This window comes from Salvelinus namaycush, chromosome 5 (assembly GCF_016432855.1).
Source record: "Salvelinus namaycush isolate Seneca chromosome 5, SaNama_1.0, whole genome shotgun sequence".
NCBI lineage: Eukaryota > Metazoa > Chordata > Actinopteri > Salmoniformes > Salmonidae > Salvelinus > Salvelinus namaycush.
Genome location: NC_052311.1, coordinates 20,198,819 through 20,224,135, shown reverse-complemented (window position 1 = coordinate 20,224,135; position 25,317 = coordinate 20,198,819). Strand labels below are relative to the sequence as shown.

At 40.2% G+C, this 25,317-nt stretch overlaps 1 protein-coding gene across 1 annotated transcript in view; it reads left to right on the top strand.

The window, feature by feature from the left end:
* The window catches only part of si:dkey-237h12.3 (teneurin-3), a 152,470-nt gene that overhangs the window by 1,144 nt on the left and 126,009 nt on the right, over nt 1-25,317 (top strand). The window contains exon 2 of the mRNA XM_038992513.1: nt 1,413-1,688. Within this exon, the coding sequence (XP_038848441.1) occupies nt 1,413-1,688 (276 nt within the window). The remainder of the gene's footprint in view (nt 1-1,412; nt 1,689-25,317) is intronic.

Genomic DNA, 25,317 nt, shown 5'->3' with positions numbered 1-25,317 from the left:
CCATGAAATAACCAGTAAACTAAATCAAATGCAAGAACAGTTTTAAATGAATTTATTCATTGCTATTTTACTTATATTAATCTTGCTACCTATCTTGTCTGCACTAATGATATTTCTATATTAATGTAGGTAAAATACATGTCTGGAATCTTATGCAGCATGACATTACATTCTTTATTATTCAGCTAGCTGAATAAAAAAAAATTATAGAATGACTTTGAATGTATATATGAAAAAATATATATCGATAAATATATACACTGAACAAGAATTTCCATCCAAAGATTGTTTTAGTTCTGTCCACGCATTTAGAAATATAAATTCAGTGAAAAGTACATTAATTGTAGATTTTTGCTGTTTACTTCAGATTACATTATTTTTTCTCAATCCAGCATTGACATCCTGTATATTCCCTTGCATCTCTGTTTTTCACCATTTTGTTTCTCTATTAAATCAACACTTTAGATCCAGATTTACAAACAATTAAGACACAGAATTGTGGAACTCTTTCAATTTACAAAAAAATATAATTTGGGTAGTTGTACAATGAGTTGTACAATGAGTACAAACTCTTTTCTCTGAGTACGCGCACACAGTTTTTAAGGAACTCAGTCTGGCCTTCAACTGACTCTTGAAAGTTGTAATAGTAGAATGCATGAGGTGCAATTTCGAAATTGGGTAGTGCATCATCAGTTTTCCTCTTGTCATGTCAGTCATTGCATACCTTAGAGAGTTATTTATAACTTGTCAGAAATGTCCAGATCAACTAGCCCATGTCAGCCAACGTTTTTTAGCTAGGTAGCCCATAGATTTTGTTGTAACGTTTGAGTCGCTGAAATATCACATGAATACACATTAGACATGGCAACATGTATAGAATTGCAAGAGAATGGGCTTTAAAACTGCAAAATGTTCACTGCCCCGCTTGACAAAATGTGTAGAATTGCAGGAAATAAGGTTTAAACCTGCAAAATGTTCTCTCCGCCAACAAGAGGGGTGTGAACAGTTTGTGTCAAACCGTGCTTGTGCCCATAAAAACAGACGTTGCGCGCGTGCACGGTGGGGGGATGTTGTTTTCAGCAGAAGTCCTATCATCTTCCATCTTACTTGAATGTACAGTATGTCTGTTAGTGTGACTTGTCTTCTGATTTACTGGTTGGCTTTTGTTTTTGTGAGGCTTCTATTTGAGTTAAGCCTACTGCCCTTCTAAGAACAGACATTTTAAGAATCACAAAAATGTTTAAGCTACACATTTTGGCAAAATGGCAGTCATTGTAAATAAGGATTTGTTCTTAACTGACTTGCCTAGTTAAAAATAAAACAAAACGTCCGCACCAGATATTCTGTGTTTGGGATTGGGGTTTGATAACATTGTTAAATTATAGGCCCGCTATTTGGTTTTGTCTGTACAGGACAGGCCTTCTCGCTGAGGCAACTTGGAATATGTGAGGCCTCCACACGCAGAGGCCTGGCCCTCTGCCCTGAAACGGGCCTCTCGCACCCCCTTGGTAGCTACTCCAGAAGAACAGTCCCCACAGAGAATAATGAGCCCACATCCCCGGAACGTACCATGGCTCTCTGGGGCAGGGGTGCCAAGTCAGGCCAAAGCTCATGCCTGTCTAGTCGCTCCAACTCGGCTCTTACCCTGACAGACACCAAAATGGACAATAAGTCGGACAACGAAATTGGTGAGTCTGCCACACCTTTATTTGTTAATTGTGATCCCCCTTATTCCTGTTTTTGTGGAGGTTTAAGTAGGAAGTTAATCGCACAACAAATGTGCAAACTAGTAAGCATTGTACCGGTATTATTTCATTGGTGTTCAGGAAATCTCTTTCATTGGTGGAAGCGATAAGTGGTGGATTCTGATTGGACATGTGCAGCTGCTGTTTGGGGATAAAAGGAAGGTTTCATGGCCTCTTGTGGATAAGACTTTGGTCTTCCAATTGAGTGTTTGGTAGTCACCTGGTCATCTCCACATGGAAGCAGGGGAGTTTGATAAAGTTTCCCCTTGGGCTAGTGTGTAATCAAAGATAGCTTTGTAAAGCGTCGGTCAGAGATTTCGCATAGAAATTCCACAGTAGTTGAACGAGCACACACAATAGCTGATTTAAGTAGGTTCAACGGTTTGAAGTGCAAATTTGATCATGCTCGAAACCCGAAACTTAAGACTGTGGTATTCTTTTGAAGGAAGATCTTCTGTGCATCAAATGCGGGATAAAAAAAATATACATTTCTGTTTATACTTATCAATATTGCTTTAAGTGATAAATGACTCTTTCATTTTGATTTAGAAAGGGTTTGTACTCAAACGAAAAGCAGTCTATACAGCTATCTAAAAACACAGTTGTTTTGTTGCTTTTGTTGTGTATAGAATGTGAGGCACTTTCAGTGTATAATATTCCTTGCATTGATAACTTTGCTTTTATCCGGCATTCGTCAATGACTTTACAAAAAGTACAATGTTTTGCCTCCAACTTTGAAGTGATGTTATTGTCTATTACTTATTTATTCATGTCGTTGTGCTATTATATTTTCTACACATCAGCCATGGTCTCAAATTTGTTCTTAGAGCAGTTTTGACAACTTTTGCTGCTGTTAAGCTAATTTGAAGAATACTTTTATCTTTAATGCTCTCAAAAAGCATTGAAAATCTATTTACCGTGGTGGTATGTATTGTCATCTCATATGTTTGCTATCACCATACTTTTCAATAAGCATTACCAAAGGTACAGAAGAAAGAGAGATGATAGTGGTTGATTATCCAAGGATTATCCACAGACTTTCAACTGGCCAGAACATATAGAAAGGTTACATGGTACAAAGGAAATATTTTGTGTTCAGAGCAAACCATTTATATTTCAGTTATGTTCCAGACAGATATTCCATACCACTCTTGAGACGTAGATCTGAGATGTGGATTTCGCCTCTCTTAAGTGCCTTTTTTCCTTATATAACATTATTTTGTTTTATTATAGTCTCCAACTACTTTGTGATTACTGCTGATGTAAAAAGGGCTTTATAAAATACACTTGAATTTGATTGGATGGAAAAACGTGTGGAAAATAAATTGATGCAAGGGTAGTGATCGGAACGATTAATGTTCCGACCAAAGTCCACATCTGCTTGCTCACACACTTCAATTTCTGTGTCCTATCTCTAGTTTTTTAAAGCCCCACATTATTCATGTGACGCCATATAATGTCATTCCAAATAACTCATTGATGACGTGTAATGGGAATAAAATAAGACATTCAAGGCACCTAACAAGGTGTTTTCTTATCTACAGAACTTTTCCTCCATGTTTGTTGCAGCTGTTACATGCGATCTCTGTGGCTCAGAAAACGCATTGGAGTTAGCTTGCTTCAAAAGGCTCTGACCTGGCCTCCTACCCCCAGTACCCCCCGCAGCCTCTCTTCTTTGGAGTCTCTTTTGGAGATGTCTGGAGTGCTGCCGCTCATTTGGTCTTGTTAGTGTGACTCCCCGCTGTGACTTTTATCTCGCCCAATTTCCACCCTATTATTTTAATCATAGGGAAAATAAGCAATACGTGCTACATCTTGTTCGCAGGTAGCTAAGCTACCACCCGTTAGGAAGGCGCGGAAAGATGCCCAGAGTTTTCGAATTTTAATTAAACCCTAACCACGGGTAACTTTTCCGTCAGTTGTGCTTGTTTGTTCGTTTGTCGCTTAACCTTATTTGGATGTTTCGTTGTGAATGATAAGAGGTTCAGATCTTGACGGGTCATGCACTAATCAACAGCTACATTGTTGATTTGTTATCGTGTTACCCTTATCTTGTATCCGATGGCTACCTCTATTTTCAACTGGAGCAAAGGGGGAAAAGTCATCCTTTAAAACTGCTTTAGATCTCATTCTTTCTCTCTTTTTGTCATGAAGCATTACACTTTCGACTTTCACTATTTAATGAAGCAGCTAAGAGGAATTACCCATCAACTGAATATGCATGTGAAAGCCATTACAAAGGGGCGTTCAGCTCCACTTATTCATAAATGAACTCAATATTTCATTGTAATTTGCACCGTTCTGGGCAGTCAGACACAGAAGACTACTACAGTCTTGGCAGACTGTCGGGCTATAGCATCTGCAACTGTTAATAACCGCCTGATCCAAGAGAAAGAAGACTAAGATTAAAGATTGTGTCTTTGCTGGCTGTGTTTCATCCCAAAAGAATCTAGAGAATTGAGGTCCAGATTGACAGATTTACTTTGTTGGTTGTGATGTTGGTAGTTTTGTTGGTTGTTTTGTCGGTTGTGATGTTGGTTGTTTTTTGGTTGTGATGTTTGTTGTTTTGTTGGTTGTGATCTTGGTTGTTTTGTCGGTTGTGATCTTGGTTGTTTTGTCGGTTGTGATCTTGGTTGTTTTGTCGGTTGTGATGTTGGTTGTTTTTTGGTTGTGATCTTGGTTGTTTTTTGGTTGTGATCTTGGTTGTTTTTTGGTTGTGATCTTGGTTGTTTTGTCGGTTGTGATCTTGGTTGTTTTGTCGGTTGTGATCTTGGTTGTTTTTTGGTTGTGATCTTGGTTGTTTTTTGGTTGTGATCTTGGTTGTTTTGTCGGTTGTGATCTTGGTTGTTTTGTCGGTTGTGATGTTGGTTGTTTTGTTGGTTGTGATCTTGGTTGTTTTGTCGGTTGTGATCTTGGTTGTTTTGTCGGTTGTGATGTTGGTTGTTTTTTGGTTGTGATGTTTGTTGTTTTTTGGTTGTGATGTTTGTTGTTTTGTCGGTTGTGATCTTGGTTGTTTTGTCGGTTTGGGATGTTGGTTGTTTTGTTTGTTTTGGGATGTTGGTTATTTTGTTGGTTTGGGATGTTGGTTATTTTGTTGGTTTGGGATGTTGGTTATTTTGTTGGTTTGGGATGTTGGTTATTTTGTTGGTTTGGGATGTTGGTTATTTTGTTGGTTTGGGATGTTGGTTATTTTGTTGGACTGTTGTGTTGGCCCTGATGATGGGATATTGTCTGTTCAGCGTCTAATTACAGTGAAACAAATTGATTGAGACAATTGTGCCGAATCGTACCCTGTCGACAACAAATCCAATGCCTTCTGAACAGATGTCCTCAAGAGCATTTTAACAGCTGTTTTAACATATTATTAATGTTATGTGTCTGTGACATTTTATCAGTGCAAAAATTGCAAAAGAAGTCCAATTTATCCAAACAATGAAGACAGCCACAAAAGACACCTGGCAGTTTTACACACCACTCTCAAATGGAGTATAACTCCTGGCTGCTTTGTGTGAACCCTTCCAGTAAAAGGTTAATTGAATTACATGAGAAGACATTGTAACATGCAGTGCAGCACAGCACACACCAGAGAGCTGTGGGTATATGAAAGCACCTCACAAATACGCACACGCAGGCGCGCGCACACACACACACACACACACACACACACACACACACACACACACACACACACACACACACACACACACACACACACACACACACACACACACACACACACACACACACACACACTGGGAGTCTAACAAACAAAGGTTACACACCATCTGTCAACTCCTGCCTCAGATCCGCGTCACATCATGATTACAGTGGAATCATTCTATTGATCATGGAAGATAAAAACACCCTCACACTGCCTATATAATTCAATATGGCCTAAGTTGTGAATATACAGAATAAGTAAAACCTTTAGTTTGGTCAAAGGCTCTGAACATCTGTGACGTTTTTGAATGAAATTCTTAACTGGCTGCAAGGCATGCATTCACATCTTCCCAGAGAGCTGAGAACGCGTCAGTGTGTTTGAGCCACAGACCCTCGTGGCCTGAGCGCCGGCCACGTCCAACTGTTGTTATTTTCTCCTCTTCTGGTCCCATTGACTGCTCCCTCTCAGAAGAGTTGCCTCTATCTTTTGTCGGACCGTGTCAATGTATGTAGGACACTGGCTGCGTGATGTGTGTACAGCGCAGAGGTGTCATGGGGGTAGCATGCTCATCCATCAACTGAACCCACACTGCTTTCTATTTTGGTGGAAGACAGAGAGAGCTTGGTGGGGAAGATTTCCTTGCTGTTTCATTGGGTAAAGGGTCAATTCCATTGGATCTGAACTTCTGTTAATTATTTGAGAAGACTTGACTCATTTCTTTTTAGCTCCTAGTGGAGAATAATTTATGCCCAATTCATACCATGACGACCTCTTTTCTAAAATAGTTTTCAATTCATCCTGTGTGGTTACAGAGGAATTGAACCTGGCCTTGTTGTCCAAACTGATTGCGCTTGCCATTGTTGGTTAGCCATTGGTAAGCAAAACATGCCATTGAGCTTGCCATTGTTGGATTGCCGTTGATAAGCAGTTGCATACACCAGATCAGACTGCTCAACATGCTATTATAATTAAGACCTACTCTAGCATTGTCAATTACCAGACCTGCTATTGACTGTACTATATAGAAAGGGCTCATTTCATTTCAATAGGCAGCCTGATGGAGTAGCTGTATTAGCCTCCAACATGGAAACAGTTAGGGGTCTATTCCTCAACACATGGCAACGGATTCAGGCTGTGTGTTGAAGGCTGTGGTGTAAATATAACTGTCTCAGAGCTACTTGTCCTTTTCCTTTGTTTTCAACGGAATTAGCATCATTAGCATCTACTCAAGTGAAACATCATGTTCCTTGAATAATACAATGCAGAGCTAATTTTGATCGTTGGTGGCTTTTCCCCTGTTGACGCACTGTGTTTTATTGCTGGAGCAATCTTAGCTTTTGTAGACACCCGAGCAAATCAAACGCTACGGGTTAAGACTACTTGTCAAACGGCCAAATCACCTTGATGCTTATTGACGCTCCCAAGTCGACTATATGTTTTGAATGACAACTCTTCTCCGATGAGCTCAGATATTGAAAAGGAAGGAAAAATGGTTGACAAGCCATTATAATACTGTGTGTATCCCTGTAAATAAGATGGGAATTTATGGAAGCATAAAAGCAGCTATAAAGTGTGAAAATAAAAATAAAAATGATTCTTATATGGCATGTTTTAAACATGAGTCACATGAGGGAAACTCACATTAAGATTAGTCTAATAGTCAGAGGACATGCATGCTAGGGGTGTGAACGTTTTAATGTTTCAGCAAAAGGGGGTCCTTAACGTTAAGAAAAAATCCCTAACCGAAAAAGAGTGCAGTTGTCACAAAACTACCACTAACAGGTCTCGATCATCATCATAAAGGGAAACAAACATTTACAAAATAACTAAAGCAACAACGCTGCAGTGTTAGTATGAGGAGAAAAACTGCTTCATTAACTGGAGCTGTAATGCATGAGGGAGAGTGAGAGGCTTGAAGCAGAGCAGCAGCTCAAATGGGAGTGAGGAGGGGAGCAGGGAGGGGGAAAGAGATGGCAACCAAGTTGACTTGCGCTAATTTATTGCTAGTTATTTATCATCTCATCTGGATACATATTCCCTGTCTTGACTGCACCCAGAGAAGGTAGTTAACGTTAGCTATGCTAATTGAGTCTCGCTAGTTAACGTTAGCTAAGCTAATTGAGTCTAGCTAGTTAACGTTAGCTAGGCTAATTGAGTCTAGCTAGTTAACATTAGCTAGGCCAATTGGGTCTACACACCATACCGATGTAGGCCATCTACATTGTGAATTTGAGTGGAATTTTATGAATTTTTCTTATAATTTGACTGGAAAACCGATACAAACTGGCAGTTTAAATGTTAAGAAAATGTTTATATTTGTCACATCCCAAATGTATGCATGTGTGGTATGTGGTATTTTGGAAAATCAAATGATTGCATGCACACGCTCAGACATGCTCACTCACACACACATACATGCACATACACACACAAACATGCACGTGAACACACACACATGCACGTGCATGCACACAAACACACATGTACAATCATTCAAACACACACACACTTTACATGCAGGAGAAAGGTCAACGTAACGTAGAGGAAATAGAGCCATTGAGATGATTGATGACAGTGACCAGGGAGGACAGTGTCACTTTCATTGTCAAACTCATCATATTATTATTATAGAGCACTCCTCTTCTCATATTCTATTTCTTTTCAAGTACAGCCCAGCAGAAACACTCAATCATATGAACATTCACTCACTCACGCACACACAAACTCTAGCACATGCACACACACATACTGTACACACGATGAGTGATACGGAACATCTTCAACCCTTAAATGTGAAGAATCTCTATTCTCCTTGACTGTATAGCGCTTCTTACAATGTACACAACATCCCACGGCTATATATACTGAACAAAAATATAAAAATGTCAAGGATTTTACTGAGTAACATTTCATATAAGGTAATCAGTCAATTGAAATACATTCATTAGGCCCTGATCTATGGATTTCACATGACTGGGCAGGGGCACAGCCATAGGCCCACCCACTTCGGACCCAGGCCCACACACTGGGGAGCCAGGCCCAGCCAATCAGAATTAGTTTTTGGCTTTATTACAAACAGAAATCATCCTCAGTTTCATTAGCTGCCCGGGTGGCTGGTCTCAGATGATCCGTCAGGTAAAGAAGCCAGATGTGGAGGTCCTGGGCTCGCATGGTTACAAGTGGTTTGTGGTTGTGAGGCCGTTTGGACGAACTGCCATATTCTCTAAAATTGTCTTCTAGCAAGGCTTTCCACTAGACATTGGAATATTGCTGCGGTGCGGGGAATTGCTTCTATTCAGCCACAAGAGCATTAATGAAGTCGGGCACTGATGTTGGGCGATTAGGCCTGGCTCGCAGTCGACATTATAATTAATCTCAAAGGTGTTCGATGGGGTTGAGATCAGGGCTCTGTGCAGGCCAGTCAAGTTCTTCCACGCCAATCTCGAGAGATCATTTCTGTATGGACCTCGCTTTATGCACAGGGGCATTGTCATGCTGAAACAGGAAAGGGCCTTCCCCAAACTGTTGCCAAAAAGTTGGAAGCACAGAATCGTCTAGAATGTCATTGTATGCTGTAGCATTAAGATTTCCCTTCAATGGAACTAAGTGGCCTAGCCTGAACCATAAAAAACAGCCCCAGACCGTTATTCTTTCTCCACCAAATTTTACAGTTGGCACAATGCATTCGGGCAGGTAACATTCTCCTGGCATCCGCCAAACACAGATTTGTCTGTTGGACTGCCAGATGGTGAAGCGGGATTCATCACTGCATAGAACGTGTTTCCACTGTTCCAGAATCCAATGGCGGCAAGCTTTACACCAATCCAGCCAACGCTTGGCATTGCGCATGGTGATCTTTGGCTTATGTGCGCGGCTGCTCGGCCATGGAAACCCATTTTGTGAAGCTTCCGACGAACAGTTCTTGTGCTGACGTTGCTTCCAGAGGCAGTTTGGAACTCGGTAGTGAGTGTTGCAACCGAAGACAGATGATTTTTACATGCTAGATGCTTCAACACTCGGCGGCCAGTTATGTGAGCTTGTGTGGCCTACCACTTCGCAGCTGAGCCGTTGTTACTCCTAGACGTTTCCACTTCACAATAGCAGCACTTAGAGTTAACCGGGCAGCTCTAGTAGGGCAGAAATTTGACGAACTGACTTGTTGGAAAGGTGGCATCCCGTGACGGTGTCACGTTGAAAGTCACTGAGCTCTTCAGTACAGGCCATTCTACTGCCAAGTTTGTCAACGGAGATTGCATGGTTGTGTGCTCAATTTTATACATCTGTCAGCAACTGGTGTGGCTGAAATAATATAATCCACTAATTTGAAGGGTTGTCCATCTACTTTTGACCATGCAGTGTGTATATATGTATATACATATATATATGTGTGTGTGTGTGTGTGTGTGTGTGTGTGTGTGTGTGTGTGTGTGTGTGTGTGTGTGTGTGTGTGTGTGTGTGTGTGTGTGTGTGTGTGTGTCAAGGGGTCTGAATACTTTCCGAAGGCACTGTACACCCTTGACTTTTTCCATATTTTGTTGTCTGTCTGAATATTTTACTGTCTGAATTTAAAATTGATTACATTTATAGTTTTATCACTGGCCTACACACAATACCCCATATTGTCAAAGTGGAATTATGTTTTTCGAAATAAAAAAATATAGAAATGAATGAAAAGCTGAAATGTCTTGAGTCAATATGTTTTCAAAGCCTTTGTTATGACAAGCCTAAATAAGTTCAGGAGTAAAAGGTGCTTGTCGAGTCACATAATAAGGTGCATGGACTCACTCTGTGTCCAATAATAGTGTTTAACATGATTTTTGAATGACTACCTCATGTCTGTACCCCACACATACTGTAAGGTCCCTCAGTCAAGCAGTGAATTTCAAACACAGATTCAACCACAAAGACCACAAAGGTTTTCCAACGCCTCACAAATAAGGTACCTATTTTGTAAATGGGTATAAAAAAACAGACATTTGGGCATGGTGAAGTTATTCATTACACTTTGGATGGTGGATCAATACACCCAGTCACTACAAAGATACAGGCGTTCTTCCTATCTCAGTTGCCGGACAGCAAGGAAACTGCTCAGCGATTTCACCATGAGGCCAATGGTGACTTTAAAACCATTACGGAGTTTAATGGCTGTGATAGGAGAAAACTGAGGATGGATCAACAACATTGTAGTTACTCCCCAATACTAACCTAATTGACAGAGTGAAAAGAAGGAAGCCTATAGATTATAAAAAATATGTCAGTGTGTTTGAGCCACAGACCCTCGTGGCCTGAGCGCCGGCCACGTCCAACTGTTGTTATTTTCTCCTCTTCTGGTCCCATTGACTGCTCCCTCTCAGAAGAGTTGCCTCTATCTTTTGTCGGACCGTGTCAATGTATGTAGGACACTGGCTGCGTGATGTGTGTACAGCACAGAGGTGTCATGGGGGTAGCATGCTCATCCATCAACTGAACCCACACTGCTTTCCCACACTGCTTTTTTTTTTTTTTTACAGTTGGCACAATGCATTCGGGCAGGTAACATTCTCCTGGCATCCGCCAAACACAGATTTGTCTGTTGGACTGCCAGATGGTGAAGCGGGATTCATCACTGCATAGAACGTGTTTCCACTGTTCCAGAATCCAATGGCGGCAAGCTTTACACCAATCCAGCCAACGCTTGGCATTGCGCATGGTGATCTTTGGCTTATGTGCGCGGCTGCTCGGCCATGGAAACCCATTTTGTGAAGCTTCCGACGAACAGTTCTTGTGCTGACGTTGCTTCCAGAGGCAGTTTGGAACTCGGTAGTGAGTGTTGCAACCGAAGACAGATGATTTTTACATGCTAGATGCTTCAACACTCGGCGGCCAGTTATGTGAGCTTGTGTGGCCTACCACTTCGCAGCTGAGCCGTTGTTACTCCTAGACGTTTCCACTTCACAATAGCAGCACTTAGAGTTAACCGGGCAGCTCTAGTAGGGCAGAAATTTGACGAACTGACTTGTTGGAAAGGTGGCATCCCGTGACGGTGTCACGTTGAAAGTCACTGAGCTCTTCAGTACAGGCCATTCTACTGCCAAGTTTGTCAACGGAGATTGCATGGTTGTGTGCTCAATTTTATACATCTGTCAGCAACTGGTGTGGCTGAAATAATATAATCCACTAATTTGAAGGGTTGTCCATCTACTTTTGACCATGCAGTGTGTATATATGTATATACATATATATATGTGTGTGTGTGTGTGTGTGTGTGTGTGTGTGTGTGTGTGTGTGTGTGTGTGTGTGTGTGTGTGTGTGTGTGTGTCAAGGGGTCTGAATACTTTCCGAAGGCACTGTACACCCTTGACTTTTTCCATATTTTGTTGTCTGTCTGAATATTTTACTGTCTGAATTTAAAATTGATTACATTTATAGTTTTATCACTGGCCTACACACAATACCCCATATTGTCAAAGTGGAATTATGTTTTTCGAAAAAAAATAATATAGAAATGAATGAAAAGCTGAAATGTCTTGAGTCAATATGTTTTCAAAGCCTTTGTTATGACAAGCCTAAATAAGTTCAGGAGTAAAAGGTGCTTGTCGAGTCACATAATAAGGTGCATGGACTCACTCTGTGTCCAATAATAGTGTTTAACATGATTTTTGAATGACTACCTCATGTCTGTACCCCACACATACTGTAAGGTCCCTCAGTCAAGCAGTGAATTTCAAACACAGATTCAACCACAAAGACCACAAAGGTTTTCCAACGCCTCACAAATAAGGTACCTATTTTGTAAATGGGTATAAAAAAACAGACATTTGGGCATGGTGAAGTTATTCATTACACTTTGGATGGTGGATCAATACACCCAGTCACTACAAAGATACAGGCGTTCTTCCTATCTCAGTTGCCGGACAGCAAGGAAACTGCTCAGCGATTTCACCATGAGGCCAATGGTGACTTTAAAACCATTACGGAGTTTAATGGCTGTGATAGGAGAAAACTGAGGATGGATCAACAACATTGTAGTTACTCCCCAATACTAACCTAATTGACAGAGTGAAAAGAAGGAAGCCTATAGATTATAAAAAATATTCTAAATCATGCATCCTGTTTGCAATAAGGCACTAAAGTAATACTGCAAAAAATGTGGCAAAGCAATTCACTTTTGTCCTGAATACAAAGTGTTATGTTTGGGGCAAATCCAATACAGCCCATTACTTAGTACCACTCTCCATATTTTCAAGCATAATGGTGGCTGCATCATTTATGGGTATTCTTGTAATCGTTAAGGACTGGGGAGTTTTTCAGGATAAAAAAATACATGGAATGGAGCTAAGCACAGGCAAAATCCTAGAGGAAAACCTGGTTCAGTTTCAACCAGACACTGGGAGATTCATCTTTCAGCAGGACAATAACCTAAAACGCAAACCAAATCTACACTGGAGTTGCTTACCAAGAAGACACTGAATATTCCTGAGTGTCCGAATTACAGTTTTGACTTAAATCTGCTTGAAAATCTATGGCAAGACTTGAAAATGGTTGTCTAGCAATGATCAACAACCAATTTGACACAGTTTGAAAAATGTTGAAAAGAGTAATGGACAAATATTGTATATTCAAGATGTGTAAACCTCTTAGACACTTATCCAGAAAGACTCACAGCTGTAATCGCTGCCAAATGAGATATTTCTGTATTTCATGTTCAATAAATGTACATTTTTTTGAAAAATATTTTCACTTTGTCATTACGGGGTATTGTGTGTAGATGGGTGAGAGAAAAAAAGCAATTTAATAAATGTTGAATTCAGGCTGTAAAACAACAAAATGTGAAATAAGTCAAGGGGTATGAATACTTTCTGAAGGCACTGTATATATGTGTGTGTGTGTGTGTGTGTGTGTGTGTGTGTGTGTGTGTGTGTGTGTGTGTGTGTGTGTGTGTGTGTGTGTGTGTGTGTGTGTGTGTGTGTGTGTGTGTGTGTGTGTGTGTGTGTGTGTGTGTGTGTGTGTGTGTGTGTATTCCGAACAATGACATTGCTCATCCTGATATTTCTTAATTTCTTTCTTTTTAACTTTTTGGACTATGTGTGTATAGTTTTGTATTGCTAGGTATTACTGCACTGTTTGAGCTAGAGACAAAAGCATTTCGCTGCACCTGTGTACTCAACCAATGAACTTTGAACAGTCGATTGAACTCGTTCCCCTTTGAATGGTTTACTTCTTAAAGGGGTAAATTCACTATATTTGCGGATTTATATGGTTTTTTAATGATATTTTATCTGGTCGATTATGGGCATGTTTTGGTAATTTAGTCACTTTCAGCAGTCTCTGTCTAGCTACTATCTTATATTGTAATTTGGTTTGATTGACCACAGTCCCCCCCAAAATATCTCTCCCCTGCAACTCTTTCCCAAGCTGTTCCTGAAGATATGTTCTCAGTGGAAATATGTTCTCAGTCAATTTACCTGTAACAGTAAGAGTTAAAAATAAAACTGTGAGCTTCCGGTACTTGACGCATACCATGTCCCATCCTGGGACGATGTGTGGTGTATTAATATGGCCTGCAGTGGCAACAGTGGAGGTCACTCCGATAAATTGGTCAGGTTGCCTTTTAGCAGCTCGGTCACAGCCCATTTATCTTGTTACCCCACTCTATCCATTTAGTGGTCTCAATAGTGGGATTAGACAATGGAGCAGCACCAGGCACCCAATGACGGAGCGCTTGGCAAATAGGTTGTAGTGTTGCCTTAGCTATTGTTATTTTTTTCTTTCTCTTGGTTTTTGAAGGATCTGTCTGTTTTCTGGAATAAGTCTTGATGTGTTTATATTTTCGCTCAGGAAAAGTGAGTTATAGTTATTTTCGTAGACAAGGCTTAATCGGTCTCGATCGGGCGAGGCAAATAGGCGGTGTCGAAATTAACCTTGAAATGAAGAGGGAAAATAGGAATGCTATATCAGGTTGTTTTGGTTTGATGTGTGGAACTGCACACGACACCTCCCATCAATTATCAAAGCTAAAACTAATTTCAGCCCCCTCAGCACTGTATAGAATTGTCTCTTTCAGTACCATTCAAACACATATATAAAAAAATGAATTGAAGTGGCAAGGACACTGTAGAAATAAAGATTCCTTAGATAATTGGAAGATTATTTCCTCCTCTACAGTTGTTGAGAGAGAATGGTCTCCCTTTAATGTGGTGTGTTGTGTTGACTGAGTAACCTGAGACTTCTACTGCATCCTGAGAGGGATATATACACTGAGAAACAGCAATTAATTCCGTCCTCAGTGTTGCCATGGGGTTTCTGCTATTGCCTATGGTGGTGACGTTAAAAGGTGTAGTTGTAAGCTTCTATTTTCTATTATAAGTGTGGAAGTCCTCCAAAACACAAACAAACAAGCCGGAAGGAGTCTTTGTAAGTGCAAACTCAAAGAAGAAAAGGTAATGGTGCCTTGATTAGAGTAAATAGAGCATTTTTGTGTTTTGTTTCAGCCATGATTGTGTATGTAGGCTTCAGTAATGCACCCTACAACCACAGGGGAAAATGAGCTGTGGAGTGCATCTTCAAGGATGGTATAGAAATGGGGTCTGGGGAAATTGGCATACTATCATTATTATACGGTGATGATTGGAATTTGCCTTCTTTCGTGGATGGAGAAGGATTATCATACTTATACTGCCAACAATAGGACATTCACATTTGGTAGTCATTCCCATTTAGAACCAATCAGCACCCTGGTTTTTCACCCATCCCTTGCAATCAAAGCAAATACTTTAATGGTGGAAAGTACCTGTTTCCTGACCCTCTTTTGGACTTTGAGAGTCTTGAAAAAGACACATTTTGTCTATTCAGGCTCCTTCTCGACCAAGCTGTTTGTTTTCCAATCACTTAAAAGATGCACCAAGGGATAGCATAATATTTCTAGAGTTTGCTCTTTAAATAAGTATGGGGATGACATTTGGAACTTCATTATAATGGCTGCAGAGAGAATTTTTCTTCCGTCCCTCTGCTGCATAACAGAAGATATTTACTGTGGCTGAACAACATCACTCACAAATAATACACTACAGTCTGCCTCACACAGAAGCCGTGTTACATTTTAGATAAAGCTTTGGTGGTGGGACTGATAACATGATACATATTACATTACATCATCCTAGCATTCTGTTGCCATATATCAGCTTCCCTTTTGAAATATAGTCTGCTGCACTGTTCCTGTTTCTGCACCAATGTGAACATCCTTCTACAGCATAGCAACACATAGACACTGTTTAGTGGGCTAGCTGTTCACACATTTAATATAGTGGTGTAGAGGAAGTCCAGTATTTCAAATCAAATGTTATACAACACAAAATCAAATAATGAGTTCCTTGCTTTTCCTGTGGTCCAAACAAGCTCCCCTGCCATAATGGATACACTGGAGGTTAGGGTGGGGCAGTAACCAGATTTTCATACCTTCATACTGTTCCTTACTGCCAGTGCAAACAAGGGGCGCTATTTTTTTCAAAATGTTTTTTTTGACGCACAAAACAAATTTAGGCAGTAGGGATCCTGATCCAGGAGGAGATTGATTGTCTCTGCTGTAACCACAAAGGTTGATCTTGCAAGCTAGCCACTTAGCTAGCAAGTTATCAAACCAATTGCATAGTTGGAGCCCTGAGCAGGATATCATTTATTTGGCACAACTTAGATCAACGTTTCTCAAACTTGCCCTAACACTACACAACTGATGATTAGTTGATTATTTGAATCAGCTGTGTAGTGCTAGGGCAAAAACCACAATGTGCACCCAGCGGGAAACCCTGTCTTAGATAGTTCATTTATAGTTATAAGCAGTGGCGTAGCACCCACTGCTTGTATACAGTATATCTTTTTTACAGTATTGAAAATCATACCATCGGTATTTCAAAATACCCCGGTATGTGTATGGTATGTATATGGTATGGTATGTACACTACTGGTCCAAAGTTTTAGAACACCTACTCATTCAAAGGTTTTTCTTGGGGCAGCAGGTAGCCTAGTGGTTAGAGCATTGGACTTGTAACCGAAAGGTTGCAGATCAAATCCCTGAGCTGACAAGGTACAAATCTGTGGTTCTGTCGCTGAATAAGGCAGTTAACCCACTGTTCCTAGGCCGTCATTGAAAATAAGAATTTGTTCTTACTGACTTTCCTAGTTAAATAAAGGTAAAAAATAAAAAAGGTTTTCTTTATTTTTACTATTTTCTACATTGTAGAATAATAGTGAAGATGTCAAAACTATGAAATAACACATATGGAATCATGTAGTAACCAAAAAAGTGTTACTTTATATTTAAGTATACTTTAAGTATACTTTATTTTTAAGATTCTTCAAATAGCCATCCTTTGCCTTGATGACAGCTTTGTACACTCTTGGCATTCTCTCAACCAGCTTCACCTGGAATGCTTTTCCAACAGTCTTGAAGGAGTTCCCACAAATGCTGAGCACTTGTTGGCTGCTTTTCCTTCACTCTGCGGTCCGACTCATCCCAAACCATCTCAATTTGGTTGAGGTCGGGATTGTGGAGGCCAGGTCATCTGATGCAGCACTCCATCATTCTCCTCCTGGGTAAAATAGCTCTTACACAGCCTGGAGGTGTGTTGAGTCATTGTCCTGTTTGAAAACAAATGATAGTCCCACTAAGCCATAAACCAGATGGGATGGCGTATCACTGCAGAATGCTGTGGTAGCCATGCTGGTTAACTTTTCACATGTCCCAACACTTGGGTGTGATCATTCTACATTGGTCTGAGGACCCAATATTTGGCATGGGTCCTCGGAGATCCTCAAAACGTTCTACAGCTGCAACATCGAGAGAATCCTGACTGGTTGCATCACTGCCTGGTACGGCAGCTGCTCGGCCTCCGACCGCAAAGCACTACAGAGGGTAGTGCGTACGGCCCAGTACATCACTGGGGCTAAGCTGCCTGCCATCCAGGACCTCTACACCATGCAGTGTCAGAGGAAGGCCCTAAAAATTGTCAAAGACCCCAGCAACCCCAGTCATAGACTGTTCTCTCTACTACCACATTGCAAGCGGTACCGGAGTGCCAAGTCTAGGACAAAAAGGCTTCTCAACAGTTTTTACCCCCAAGCCATAAGACTCCGAACAAGTAATCAAATGGCTACCTGGACTATTTGCATTGTGTGCCCCCCCCAACCCCTCTTTTACGCTGCTGCTACTCTCTGTTTATCATATATGCATAGTCACTTTAACTATACATTCATGTACATACTACCTCAATTAGCCTGACCAACCGGTGCCCCCGCACATTGGCTATGCATTGTGTCCCGCCATCCACCACCCGCCAACCCCTCTTTTACACTACTGCTACTCTCCGTTTGTCATATATGCGTAGTCACTTTAACCATATATACATGTACATACTACCTCAATCAGCCCGACTAACCGGTGCCTGTATATATCCTCGTTACTGTATATAGCCTCGCTACTGTTATTTTTCACTGTCTTTTTGCTGTTGTTTTTATTTCTTTACTTACCTATTGTTCACCTAATACTTTTGTTTTTACTTATACTTTGCACTGTTGGTTAGAGCCTGTTGTATTCGGCGCACGTGACAAATAAACTTTGATTTGATTTGTAGCGTACGATCAAACCAGTGTGATTAGAACGCTTATTTAGAATGCTTATTTAGAACTGCCAGTTTCAAATGACGCAACAATCAGCATTTGAGAAACATTTTGCACAAACACAGTCCTTACAAAGTTATGTCCAGAATGTGAGCAGTTCATTTCTTTATGCAATGTTCGGACATTCACAGAAGTATCTACAGCATAACACAATCATCCAAACAGGAAAACTGTAGGCTACATTTGACCTAGTGCTAACTGAGGAAAGATTAACGTAACACAAGCGGTCATATTTTAATAACTCTCAGCTGACATAAACTACAAATGAATTAGCTAATAGCAATTACTATTTATAATAAATCACATCACGTGTGAGCTCACCATTCATCAAAATAATTGAGTTAAACACTCTCTAGAAATCGAAAGTAATCCGTCGATGGGTAGTTTCTGCGCACTGCCATACTTTTTCTTCCTCACAGAAACCAAAGATAAGAGAAGACAAGATGAGTTTGGTCTGTTTATAGTATGCATGTTGAAGGGGGTGTGTCATCTACCATTGTTCACATCCCACCATTCACTTCCGGAAGTTCTCAAAAAATGAGTGAACCCTTACTCACCTCATTTTGTTATAGCATCTTTGGTCCGACAGACGATTACGTGAAACCCAGAATGCATTGTATGTCAACAAACATGGCTCCACACACAGCTGGAATAGGTTTAGCTCATCATAATCAGTACAACCTTCAAAAAAGTATTTTACACACATAATTATAAGGGCACAAGGCGAGACCCAGATGCAGACACGGGAGGCAGATAGTTTGAGTCTTTGATATTTATTATATTCCAAAAGGGTAGGCAAGAGAATGGTTTGTGGACAGGCAAAAGGTCAGAACCAGTTCAGATTCCAGGAGGTACAGAGTGGCAGGCAGGCTCAAGGTCAAGGCAGGCAGAATAGTCAGGCAGGTGGGTACAGATTTCAGAAACAGGCAAGAGTCAAAACAGATCAGGGCGTGTGTAACGGCTTTCGTCGGTGGAAGGAGAGGACCAAAGCGCAGCGTGGTTAGTGTTCATCTTAATTTAATGAATATCAAAAAACAGAACACTTCAAATACAAAACAACAAAAGTGAAAACCGAAACAGTTCTATCTGGTGCAGACACACAAAGACTGAAAACAACCACCCACAAAACACAATAGAACACAGGCTACCTAAATATGGTTCCCAATCAGAGACAATGACTAACACCTGCCTCTGATTGAGAACCATATCAGGCCAAACGAGAAACCCCACATAGAAACAGAAAACATAGATCATACCCACCCAACTCACGCCCTGACCACACTAAAACAAAGAAAATACAAAAGAACTATGGTCAGAACGTGACAGCGTGACACATAATATGTGCCCATTACAATCTATGCAAGAATCGGAATGCATGATTTGTCATCGGTACTTGAAAACATGTGAATAAAACAGCACTGCAAAGTCTGCCTGTCTTGCACCAGGAGAAGTAAGCAGAGGAAGTTGACAAAATACATGTGTTTAGCTTGTGATACACCTCTATGTATTTCCCCATGCTTTGGGGAGTATCATATGCTCAAGCACTATTGAGCACATCTGCAGCAATTAGTGACTGACTGACCTAACAGGTGACTTGACAGTTGACCCACCATGATACTATGCCTTTAGAGGTGGGGGTGCAAATGCAGTTGTTGTTCAGTCACTGCATGAATATGAAATATGGGTTATGCATATTCCGTTTTTTTTCCTCTAGTAAAACAAGTTTGTTGTTGTTCAACCAACCACCACCAATACTGCAATAAAATAGACGACTATAACATATTGGCCTATGTGTTTTCTATCTGTGTTTTCATCCAGTAAAACTGATAAGGAGTGTACGCTAGGATACAAAAGCTGGCCTCAATCTTCAGCTCGAAAGATGTCCAGCTCCAGTTCCTGTCATGATATTGGCAAATACTGTTTGTGGTTTCTGAAAGTACAGAATAAAGAGGAATTTTTAGTAATTAGAATACAATATCAGGATATAGCAATAAAACAATATTAGAAAAAAGTAACATAATACACACTGATATACAAATAGTATATTGCATTGACAAAATCACAAATTTGAGTTATAACAGTAAGAAACAGTAACTTTTGAGCTCCACAAGGGGGCAGGGCAGAACAGAGCTATGCTAAATAGGCCAAATGAAAACAAACCATGGTCATATATTTTTTAACCATTATTTAACTAGGCAAGACATTTAACAATGAGGGCCTACACCAGCCAAACTCTAACGATGCTAGACCAATTGTGCGCCACCCTATGGGACTCCCAATCACGGCCGGTTATGATACAGCCTGGATTCGAACCAGGGTGTCTGTAGTGAGGCCTCTAGCACTGAGATGCAGTGCTGTAGACCGCTGCGCCACTTGGGAGTCAGAAGGCCAGTAGCTTCAAAATACAACACAAGCTAATACTTCTGTGACGCAATTAACATTGTTTTACAGCGCTAATAGAAGATTGTAGCTAGCTACATAAGCACGATTGAATATAACACCATAAAGGTTATGAAATGAGTAATGCTACCTCGCGTGTCCACGGTTATAAGGAATATACACAAATATATTATGCTTCATACATACAGGGAGCTCCAGTAGAAACCGCGTAATATGACATACAGAAACTATTATAACGTAATAAGGTACTTACTTTGATAGAAACACAGCCTGGATTTGAACCAGGGTGTCTGTAGTGACACCTCTAGCACTGAGATGCTGTGCCGTAGACCACTGCGCTACTTGGGAGTTATAAGGCCAGGTTATCTTCAAAATACAACACAAGCTAATACTTCTCTGCCACATTTAGCATTGTTTTACAGAGCTAATAGACGAATGTAGCTAGCTACATAAGCACGATTGAATATAACACCATAAAGGTTATGAAATGAATAATGTTACCTCGCGTGCTCACGGTTATAAGGAATATACACAAATATATTATGCTCCATACAGTGAGCTACAATAGAAACGACATACATAAACTATTATAACATAATAAGTCACTTATTTTGATAGAAACGCACACATTTCCAAAGTTATTATTAGTACAATGACTGCGATGCGGACAACAGACGGAAAATGTGAACACAATTTCTAAGTAATTGTCCGCAAAAGTAAAAAGGACCATTTTTATGTGAATGAATGAGGAGGCGGAACACACCTCAGTTCAAACTGTTCTTAGAAAATAAAAACTTATTAGAAAATCATTTGAAATTGACAAGTTGAAACAACCTATAAATAAAAACAGGCTGCGTGCCTTGGTTTGAGGGCAGCGCGCATTAAATATACTTTTGTGTAACAATCACATTCCGGAATGGAGAGAACATTCTGACATCATGTGCATAAAAAAACTCACGCTGGGGCAACCGTTAAAAATATTTGGAACTCAGGTATGAAAAGGTTAAGTGTGCCTTCTAAATAGATCACAGACAGTGTCACCAGCACAGCACCCCCACACCATATCACCTCCTCCTCCATGCTTTACGGTGGGAAATACACATGCATTCACCCACACCACATCTCACAAAGACACAGTGGTTGAGAACAAAAATCTCCAATTTGGACTCCAGACTAAAGGACAGATTTCCACTGGTCTAATGTCCATTGCTCGTTGTTTCTTGGCCCAATAAAGTATCTTCTTCTTATTGGTGTCCTTTAGTACGGGTTTCTCTGCAGCAATTTGACCATGAAGGCCTGATTCACACAGTCTCCTCTGAATGTTGAGATGTGTCTGTTACTTGAACTTCGTGAAGCATTTATTTGGGCTGGTAACTCTACTGAACCTATCGTCTGCAGCAGAGGTAACTCTGGGTCTTCCATTCCTGTGGCGGTCCTCAAGAGAGCCAGTTTCATCATAGCGCTTGATAGTTTTTGCGACTGCACTTGAAGAAACTTTCCAAGTTTTTGAAATATTCCGTATTGACTGACCTTCATGTCTTAAAGTAATGATGGACTGTCGTTTCTCTGCTTAATTGAGTTGTTCTTGCCATAATATGGACTCTGTCTTTTATCAAATAAGGCTATCTTCTGTATAACCCCTTTACCTAGTCACAACACAACTGATTAGCTCAAACGCATTAAAAAGGAAAGAAATTCCACACATTTTTAATTTAAATGCATTCCAGGTGACTACCTCATGAAGTTGGTTGAGAGAATGCCAAGAGTGTGCAAAGCTGTCGTCAAGGCAAAATGTGGCTATTTGAAGAATCTCAAATATAAAATATTTTTGAATTTGTTTAACACTTTTTTGGTAACTACATGATTCCATATGTGTTATTTCATAGTTTTGATGTCTTCATTATTATTCTACAATGTAGAAAATAGTAAAAATATAGAAAAACCCTTGAATGAGTAGGGGTTCTAAATCTTTTGACTGGTAGTGTATATGTTATGTATACATGGTATGTGTATGGTATGTATATGGTATGTATATATGGTATGTATATGGTATACTGTATGTATAGTATACCGCCCAAGCCTACTGGAGTAATTGCACTTTTTGCGAGTAAATGAAAGCAGTTGTTAACGTCCTTGTAAGATGAAAGCAGTTGTTAATTACGTAAGATGAATGCAGTTGTTAATTACGTACGATGAAAGCAGTTGTTAATTACGTAAGATGAAAGCAGTTGTTAATTACATAAGATGAAAGCAGTTGTTAATTACGTAAGATGAAAGCAGTTGTTAATTACATAAGATGAAAGCAGTTGTTAATTACGTAAGATGAAAGCAGTTGTTAATTACGTAAGATGAAAGCAGTTGGTAATTACGTACCATGAAAGCAGTTGTTAATTACGTAAGATGAAAGCAGTTGTTAATTACATAAGATGAAAGCAGTTGTTGACGTCCTTGTAAGATGAATGCAGTTGTTAACGTCCTTGTAAGATGAAAGCAGTTGTTAACGTCCTTGTAAGATTAAAACAGCAGTTGTTAACACCCTTGTAAGATGAAAGCAGTTGTTAATTACATAAGATGAATGCAGTTGTTAATGACCTTGTAAGATGAATGCAGTTGTTAATGACCTTGTAAGATGAAAGCATTTGTTAACGTCCTTGTAAGATGAAAGCAGTTGTTAATTACGTAAGATGAAAGCAGTTGTTAATTACATAAGATGAAAGCAGTTGTTGACGTCCTTGTAAGATGAATGCAGTTGTTAACGTCCTTGTAAGATGAAAGCAGTTGTTAACGTCCTTGTAAGATGAAAGCAGTTGTTAACACCCTTGTAAGATGAAAGCAGTTGTTAATTACATAAGATGAATGCAGTTGTTAATGACCTTGTAAGATGAATGCAGTTGTTAATGACCTTGTAAGATGAAAGCAGTTGTTGACGTCCTTGTAAGATGAAAGCAGTTGTTGACGTCCTTGTAACATGAAAGCAGTTGTTAATGTCCTTGTAACATGAAAGCAGTTGTTGACGTCCTTGTAACATGAAAGCAGTTGTTGACGTCCTTGTAACATGAAAGCAGTTGTTTGACGTCCTTGTAAGATGAAAGCAGTTGTTGACGTCCTTGTAAGATGAAAGCAGTTGTTGACGTCCTTGTAAGATGAAAGCAGTTGTTGCCGTCCTTGTAAGAGGTAAGCAGTTGTTAATGTCCCTATAAGATGAAAGCAGTTGTTAACACCCTTGTAAGAGGTAAGCAGTTGTTAACACCCTTGTAAGAGGTAAGCAGTTGTTAATGTCCTTGTAAGATGAAAGCAGTTGTAACGACATTGTAAGATGAAAGCAGTTGTTAACGCCCTTATAAAATGAAAGCAGTTAACGCCCTTGTAAACATGAACAAGCAAATATGCAATGAGTTGGTTATCTAAGTGCAAGTAGCTTTTCTGCACTTGAAGTTTCTCATACTCTTTATCCAGATAACAATAATTGGTCCCACTTATTTGGATAATCCAGATAGTCCATATGTAGATGCTTGTTAGGATTAGTAGATAGTTATTTAAAATGTTACTGATGGAGCATCTACAAATAAAGTGTTACCCAATACTTTTATGCTGCTGAATATGTGCTTCATTTGGGACTGTGGGGACACAGTAGTAGAGGTAGCTAAGAGGCAAAACAAGAGTGCGATATTAGCAAGAAAATGTGGCAATATGCTAATGCCACCAGGGAGACAACTTCAGTTGTGCAGCAGCGAACTGCTCTGCATATCGCCAGCACTAGTCTGCTGCTATTCCATTATCCCAGTCCTGTGTGTGAGTAATGTTGATATTCCATTATCCCAGTCCTGTGTGTGAGTAACATTCATTTAGAAACACTGACTAAATATCAGGGAGGGCCATACTCACTCCATCATTTAGTTTGTAGTTGTATGTGTTACATGCACAAGGTGTTGGTTGACAACTAAATGAATGTCTGGAAAGAGGGGAAACTCAGGGAGGGGAAGCCTATTCCCCGATTCCCTGGACTCTCCATTAATATTGGAGTCCACTCTTTCAGGGGATACTGCTGACATTTGGCTCTCTGTGTAATGGAGACCTAACCTTTAAGCACTGCATGGAACGAGTCATTTCTCATAATCTGGCATCCATTTTTTACGAATTGTGTCCAATGATGTGTTTAACTGTCCTCTCCTACCTCTGTATTTTGCCTTCCCTTCTTGTAATGTGCTGTGGTCATAAATTCTCCTCCATCTAGTATATTTGAATCATGCATCCTCTGATTGTGCTTAGCTAACTAAAACCTATTTCTTAATAAATATTGAACTGTAGTAGCTACATAGAGTGGCTACCTATTTGGCTGGACATATTTACAATAAAAGCTATAATTAGTTGATTGGGCAACCAGAGTACACATTTGGTTAGGTCCAAGTCCCCCTTAATTCCTATAAATCCAGACTCAAGCCCTAAGCCACCATTACAAAAACTCCTAGATCCCCGGGGTCCTTCCTGAAGCTCCATGGATGGAAGGAAAATCATTGTTTCAGCAGCCGGTAATGATGATTAGCCACAATCTGGGGATCGACTGCAGATCAGTCAAAGACGTGGTGATCCTCAAAGGGAACATGACCGACTGTCCCGGCCACGCATACTGAGCAGATTGATTGTGTTTCCCTGGGAGATTGAGGGGAAATCTTTGAAGTGTGCCTGGTAATAATCTAGGATTGGACGCCATGAAATGTGAAGCAATTGTCTTCAAGTTAAAAGCCAGGGAGTGATTTCCTCCAGGGGGTTTATACATATCTGGTGGTCAACAGTCTTGGATGTGCATTTCCTAATTTGGCTCATTGTCGAAGGTTGTGATTGTAACAGCATTCGGAATAT